At 33.9% G+C, this 7,815-nt stretch overlaps 1 protein-coding gene across 1 annotated transcript; it reads left to right on the forward strand.

Annotated features, from left to right (window-relative positions):
* The first annotated feature begins 2,840 nt into the window (after window positions 1-2,840).
* ACS6 (1-aminocyclopropane-1-carboxylic acid (acc) synthase 6) lies at window positions 2,841-5,649 on the forward strand. The gene is made up of 4 exons (XM_089607365.1): window positions 2,841-3,205; window positions 3,331-3,462; window positions 3,571-3,731; window positions 4,311-5,649. The coding sequence occupies exons 1-4, from the start codon at window positions 3,035-3,037 to the stop codon at window positions 5,332-5,334; spliced, it is 1,488 nt and encodes a 495-aa protein (XP_089463491.1). The 5' UTR covers window positions 2,841-3,034; the 3' UTR covers window positions 5,335-5,649.
* The last annotated feature ends 2,166 nt before the right edge of the window (window positions 5,650-7,815 follow it).

Genomic DNA, 7,815 nt, shown 5'->3' on the forward strand with positions numbered 1-7,815 from the left:
TTCAACTAGTAAACAAAAATATATTTTGGCCCCGGAGCTAATTTTTGTGAAAAAAAATAATCATCAAAATATTTTGTAGTATTTTAGTAATTTAAAAAAAATTGTTTAATGAAATGTATATTAGTAGTGGGTGACAAAATATAGCTACAACAATTGTCTTAGCGGAGATCACTGTATACCGAATAGACTCGGTTGATACAACGATGATCTAGGCTAAATTGTTTTTATATTACAAGAATCTCAATATAAGAAGTTAGAAAACAAAGTGAATGAGGGTGCTAAAAGTGAAATGGAGATGAGAGCATTCCTTCATGCACTTGAATTCCGTGTGAATGTTTAGAGAATCAATATTGGGGTTGTTTCTCCTTTTTATAAGGGGATGCAGAAGTTTGATCATGGGTTGATTGATTCTCACCTCTGAACGGTGATGCTTGCGTCATTTGATATTATGGCAGTTACTTGAAACAGTTATTTGGTGTTTACGTGACCATTTAACATGTTCGATTCAACTAGAATAAGTAACTGCTAACTTCTCCGATGTTCTCAGTTCTGTCAATGGATTATTGTAACTTACCTTATGGTCTTGTTGCACTACAATAAATGATAATTTAAGCTACAAAATTTGTCGCGGCTGAACCCTAGATGTCGATGCTCAACCATTTTTTGCCACATTAGGCGCTACAAAGATCACCCATTATTTGGGGAGAGGGGTCAACACTAGTGGTCATGGAGGCACTGCGTTGAGATCGAGGGTTTGGATAATGGTAGTAAAGGGTCTAGGGTGAGGACATAGGTGGTCGGAGGTCTGGTTGGCAGGTGGTGGTTTGATTGGATGGTTGGGACAATCGGAGGAGGAAAATCCTAGAAAAACACTCGTGCGCGCGCGCGTGCACACACACACACACACACACACACACACATATATATATATATATAGAGAGAGAGAGAGAGAGAGAGAGAGAGAGAGAGAGAGATTACCTCTTCGTGTTCGGAGGCAGAGCAGAGAGGACGTCGATGAGGGTAGTCAGAGTAAGGTCAAAGAGAGAAAGAGTGTAAATATATATATATATATATATATATATATATATATATATATATATGATTATATCTCTAAACCAATTGTTAATTAGAGGGGTAACTCATTACCTTTATAAATTCTTGTTAGCTCTCTCATATTCACTTTCAATGTGGAAATCCTAACATGCCCCTCAAGATGACGACTATTTGCGCTCGCTTGTCTTGAGCCGAATCTTAATGATTGAACCGGATACCCGTTTGGGTTTAATGATCTCTAATACCATATGAAAGTATTATTAAGTTCTATCTCAAAACCAATTGACATTGAGAGGAGTAATTCATGACTTTTATAAACTCTTATTCGTTCATATTCACTTTCTGAGATTTCTAATAATATATATATATATATATATATATATATATATATATATATATATATATAGAGAGAGAGAGAGGGGACAAAAATTAAGGAAAATGAGTGATGGAGCGATAAGTCACGGCTATTTTGTTTAATGAGTTGGTAAATATGTTTTAAATTAGATGATATATGAAGAAAACCTAAAATCCTACACAATCTCCAATTTGAAAATAATTTTGCTTAAAAATTATTTAAAAACTAAAACATCACTCATTTAGTAGTTTAAGAACTATTATGTTCTGATATTTAATTTTTTTTTCTTTCTTTTTAGAATTGGAGCTTATAATCGAAGATCTGATACAATAATATCATGTACAGATTTGGCAACACGTAACCCTCATGCTTTACGCGTATATTTTGTGTCACCAAATATGTATAATGCCATTCGATCAAAAAAATATTGTATATTGCGAGACCATCCTTTATTGCTGGATGAATCGACAGTGCAATCAAACCATCGCATGTGTAGCAATTTAATTACACGAATTATTATTCTTATTTATTTTATTTATAAAACACTACGTGTATTATTTTTGTCGTTTGACAGTTGCATTATTGATACGCTTTTTCGTACTACATAATGCAATTTTTGTTTTTCTTCTTCTTTTTAATAAATACTAGACCCTACATTTTTTTTTTGGGGCAAATCCTAGACTGTATATATTTGTACTTAAAATTGTCAACGGCAGTGATAAGAGTTACTATCTCGGTGCCCTAACAAGAAGGCACGTCCACATATTTATTAATTGTGACAACGATTTAGAAGTAATTACTCGAATAATTACGTTCCAAATATACTACTCTCTAGTGGTAATTTTAGGCTATATGTATACATTTTGACTTTTACTCTATTTCAAGTATATAGCAAGCATAATAGAAAATGAATTTATTTTACAAGTATGACTTTTTATAGGTTTTTATTATAATTTAATATGAGTTATTAATTCTAAAAATATGACGATAACTTCCATGAAAAAAATTATAATCAATGATAAAATATTATGAAAAACTAATCTAATGATATTTATTGTCATATTTTTGGAATAATTAACTTCCACTCCATAATTGGAAAAATACTTACAAATGGTCATATTTTGGAATAATTCTAGATAGAAATACCATTAAATGTAGCACCTAATTTCTAAACGCCCACCAAACTATACCAATTGGCTTATAACGACCCTTCGATGAAACTTCACTTAAGTATATATTCCCTTTTTCTTATAGGAAAAAAAATGAAGGAAATAAAAACCTTTTACTTATAGTAAAGCCACCTTCCTTTTTCTCAGTCCAACATATATATTTAATAATAATAAAATTGATTCATTTTACCTTTCTTTTAATTATCCGGTCTAAACTCTAAAGTTTGACTCTTCTTACATCTATAAATACAAAACCCATAAGTTGGAATTCCTCATCTTCACTCATCAACAAACAATAAACAAATATTGTTTTCTCTACCACTCCCCCCCCAAAAAAAAAAAACCTGCAAAACAAGACCAACAACCAAGTCTTTAGACTTTCCATACAAACACACACATATATACCCATATACATATACAGTAACAGGATTAATACAAGAGTTGTTGTTCTTGAATCATGGTTATGAAGAGAGTTGAAAAAAAGCAAGCTTTGTCGAAAATAGCAACAGGAAATGGGCACGGAGAGAACTCTCCGTACTTTGATGGTTGGAAGGCTTATGAAACCGATCCATATCACGCCACTCATAACCCTAATGGCGTTATCCAAATGGGTCTAGCTGAAAATCAGGTATATATATATATATATATATATATATATATATATATTATTCAATAATTGATCACACATATAATCATAATAATACAACATGTTAAATTAATTCTGATTAATTATGAATAATGTTATTTATGCAGCTCTCTTTTGACATGGTTGAGAAGTGGATTTTGGATAACCCAAAAGCCTCAATTTGCACAAGTGAAGGAGTTAATGAGTTCAGGGACATAGCTATTTACCAAGATTACCATGGTCTACCTCAGTTTAGAGAGGTAAATATAATTTTTTGTTGAAATATCTCAATTATATATTAGGTTAAATATCTCAAAATGTAACATGATAATAATCAATATACATTTTTTTTTTTTTTGTTTCCTCAGGCTGTTGCAAAATTCATGGGAAAAGTGAGAGGAAACCGAGTGACTTTCGACCCGAACCGCATTGTGATGAGCGGCGGAGCCACCGGAGCTCATGAGATGATAGCTTTTTGCTTGGCTGACCCTGGCGAAGCATTTCTTGTGCCTGTACCTTACTATCCAGGGTATGTTTTATTTTATTTTATTTGCTAATATTTTTTTAGAATTTTTTTTTTTTTTTTTTCATGAAAAGGCCTTCACTACATATATGATTTTTCTCTTTCCACTAGTGGAATGAGAGATTCTTATTTTATAGTGGATGAAATTTAGCTATCAAATAGTCAACTTTCTGATAAATAATTGACATATATGTATATATATATATGTATATGTATATATATATATATATATATATATATATATATTGACAGCTCACTAATAGTCTGTCGGCAATTTGTATGGTCGACATATCATGGTCGTCCAAAAGGAAATATCTCAGTAAAAAATTACATTTTTTCTCAACAATTTCCGCACCAACTCTAGCGGGACTTTGAAAACTTTAGTTTCATAGAACCCCACCACTACATCATTCAGTACCAACCAAATATTAAAAACGTAATTATTCATAAGACATATAGCCTTTAATAAATAAAACTTGATTGTTGAAAGTATCTTATATTATTCGTCAAGTAATTATTAGTACTTTATTAGTAAACGTACGTACATGTTCTCATGAATATATATACGAATTGTTTCCCATGCAGATTCGACCGTGACCTAAGATGGCGGACCGGGATCGAACTCCGTCCCGTGGCATGCGACAGGTCGAACGGCTTCAAGGTCACGAGGGAAGCCCTAGAGGAGGCGTACGAGAGAGCCGTTGAGGATAACGTGAGAGTCAAGGGAGTGCTGATCACAAACCCTTCGAACCCACTCGGCACGGTCCTCGACCGAGAAACCCTAAAGTCCGTGGTCTCCTTCACAAACGACAAAGGAATCCACTTGGTGTGCGACGAGATCTACGCCGCCACGGCCTTCGGGGGTGAGCCCAGCTTCGTCAGCGTGGCCGAGGTCTTGGCCGACGAAGAGGAAGAGGGATTCAAGTTCGACCCGGACTTCGTTCACATCGTGTACAGTCTCTCCAAGGACATGGGCTTCCCGGGCTTCAGGGTCGGGATCGTCTATTCCTACAACGACGCGGTCGTGTCCGTGGCTCGGAAGATGTCGAGCTTCGGCTTAGTCTCGACCCAGACCCAACGTCTGATCGCGGATATGCTGTCAGACGAGGCCTTTACGGGCGAATTCCTGGCCCAGGGGGCCAGAAGACTGGCCGCCCGGCGGGCCAGGTTTGTAGACGGGCTCGCAGAGGTGGGGATAGATTGTCTAGAGGGGAGCACCGCGGGGCTCTTCCTCTGGATGGACCTGACAAGGCTCCTCGAGGAGAGGAGCTTCGCGGCAGAGCTAGCCCTCTGGAGGGTCGTGATCCACGAGGTCAAGCTCAACGTGTCCCCCGGGGTGTCCTTCCATTGCCCCGAGCCCGGGTGGTTTAGGGTTTGCATCGCCAACATGGACGATCCCACGGTGGAGATCGCTCTGGCGAGGATCGAGGCATTCGTATCGAAGAGTAAGGAAATCGCGGCCGAGAAGAAGCAAAAGAAGTCCTTGCGCAACCACCGGAGCCTCAGCCTCAGCTTCAGCTTCAAGGCTCGGGGCCGGTTCGACGACTACCTCATGTCGTCGCCGCACTCCCCGATGGCCCATTCCCCTCTCGTCCAAGCTCGGACTTAGTAAGACTGTTGATGACATGTCGTGTTGACTATTTGACCGGATGTTCTAACCCATTTTGTGGATGTTCATCTTTTTTGCATCCATTGGGAGTGCTATTTGGTCCCATAATTATTTTGCCAACCAAGTTGGTTATTATATAGCCTATAAGTTGGGTGAGTTAATCAATTTTTTTTTTTTTTTCCTTCTTCATATATGTACCTCAAATGTGAGTGAAGAAGGTGTGTAACTAGTTAAAGAGTCTCACGCACGTGTGTCATAAACGAAATTGTAATAATTTTTTAATGTTCTTTATTAATAAATTTAAGTTTATCTTAAGTACCTACTCTAGAAATTTAAAGGTTAATAATGTTATGTTCAGGGTAGCATATAAACATATAGAAATAGCGAATTGCTTTGCATCAGAGTCACTCTCTAGCTAGAATGGACCTTCGACTCATCCGAATGCAATTTAGACGTTTTACAATGTACTGCAAATAATTTTTAATGTAACAATCTAGCTAGCTGTAATTGATTTGAATTTTGTAGTAGTTAATAATGGACTCTGAAGTCAAATATTATTGGTGAAATTAACCATCCTAGCACACTATATATATTCTGTTTCTACCACATTTTTGTATCTGGTGATTCGACGCACGAAAATATAAATAAAAACCCCAATTAATGGCGTCTTGAAGATCACAAGATCCCTAATTGTCATGAGGGGTGTTAGTGATCCTGACTCTCTTTGTTTTTTTTTTTTTTAAATAAACCTGGGAAGTCCAGGAGAATGAGGAATATATTTCGGTGAGGAATATATCTCAAGTCGTCATGAGGGGTGTTAGTAATTGACTCTCTTTGTTATTGGTATATTTCGGTGAGGAATATATCTCAAGTCGTCAGCTAGAAGCCTAGAATGAGGCTAAAGAAAATCCTGGTTAGAGAAAATTTATCTTTCTTAGAATTTATTAACACATGAGAGAAATCATGTTTTATCATTCAAGATGTTATTTAAAACATGAAATGTATAATTAATGGTTTATTGTTTTTTAATAAAACAAATTGGTTTCAAAATATGAGAGCTGCATGTTTACTTTAAGATCTTAGGTAATAACATCATAAGTAATTGTTGTATAAGATATCATCAATTAAATTAGTCTAATTATTCAAATATTAAAAAAATAGTTCAATTCATTATGGTGGATTATATTTTTTTCCGCATATTCTAATGCGTTATAATTTGTAGTCTAAAAAAATACTCTCTTTTTAAATTAGACTACTTTTCTTAATTATAGTATGAACTTTTAAAGGAGGGTTTTTTTAGGAATTTAGAATAAGAAGGAAGGCGCGGAGAGGGAAATGTTGAGAAAACAAAATAAAAATAAATTAATAGTATTTTGGAAATTTCACCCAATTACATAATCAATAAAGTCTCATTTTTAATTGGGAAAAATACAGGAATATTATTTTAAAAGTTTGCCATTTCTATTTAAAACAGTGTTTGTTTTAAATCGTTTCAAAAATAGTATTTTTTTTTTCAAACGGTAAAGAGTTATTTGGAATTATTTTGCTTATAAATGACACTGTAAACAGCAAATAAAGTTAATTAGAGCTCAAGTAACCAATTTTTTAAAAAATAACTCCATAAAAATCAAGAAAAATAATTGTTTATAACTTAAAAAGATGGATACTATTTTCGTAATAAATACTTTGGACACGATAGTTTTGCAATTAATTTTGAAAAACTCTATCACATGCAATTTCCACATGTATAGTTGAGTTGTTCTTAGCTTGTTACATAACGCAAAGGCTCAGCCGTCATAGGGCTTATTATAATTACTAACGATTCTTGTCATACAGGATTATTCTTAAACTATGATTTCTTCAGTACTTTAAGATCAAAATTCAATAAAGTCAAAATTAATCCAAAAGTATGACTTCTATATATGTATTAGTATAAAAATATCCTTAGTAAAATATCTTTTTATTTTTATTTTTGTATTTAATTTTGTTAATTACTTAATGATCACAAAAGCAAAGTTAGAAATCATTTTTCATTTGGTACGTAAAATAAAAAAAATAAAAAAAAAACTTTGGAAAATTTGAAAATCTGGCGAAAAAAAATTGGTTTGAAAATTTTGGAAATTCGTTTGAAAATTTATTGACATTTTGTCTTTTTATTGATATCAATGTCAATAAATCTTTAAATGATTATGGGAAATTCTTTGAAGATTTATTGGTATCGATGTCAATAGATTTTATGGATATCAATAAATCTTCAAAGAATTTGGTCTATTGAAAATTTATTGACATGCATAAGATTTATTGATTTCAAAGAATTTTCTATAATCGTTTGAAGATTTACTGACATTGATGCCAATAAAAAGACAAAATGTCAAAAATCTTCAATCGAATTTCCAGATCCTTAAAACCATTTTTTTTTCTTTTCAGATTTTCCAAAATTTTCATTTTTCTCATAACTTTACATACCAAACAAAAAATTAT

Source organism: Urtica dioica, chromosome 2 (genome assembly GCF_054948205.1).
Source record: "Urtica dioica subsp. dioica isolate 48M chromosome 2, U.dioica_male_clone48M_v1_H2, whole genome shotgun sequence".
Taxonomy (NCBI): Eukaryota; Viridiplantae; Streptophyta; class Magnoliopsida; order Rosales; family Urticaceae; genus Urtica; species Urtica dioica.

Coding starts and splice junctions, on each gene's coding strand:
- ACS6 (XM_089607365.1), top strand. CDS start 3,035: ATGGTTATGAAGAGAGTTGAAAAAAAGCAAGCTTTGTCGAAAATAGCA. Junction 3,206..3,330: donor TGGGTCTAGCTGAAAATCAG/GTATATATATAT, acceptor TTATTTATGCAG/CTCTCTTTTGACATGGTTGA. Junction 3,463..3,570: donor GTCTACCTCAGTTTAGAGAG/GTAAATATAATT, acceptor TTGTTTCCTCAG/GCTGTTGCAAAATTCATGGG.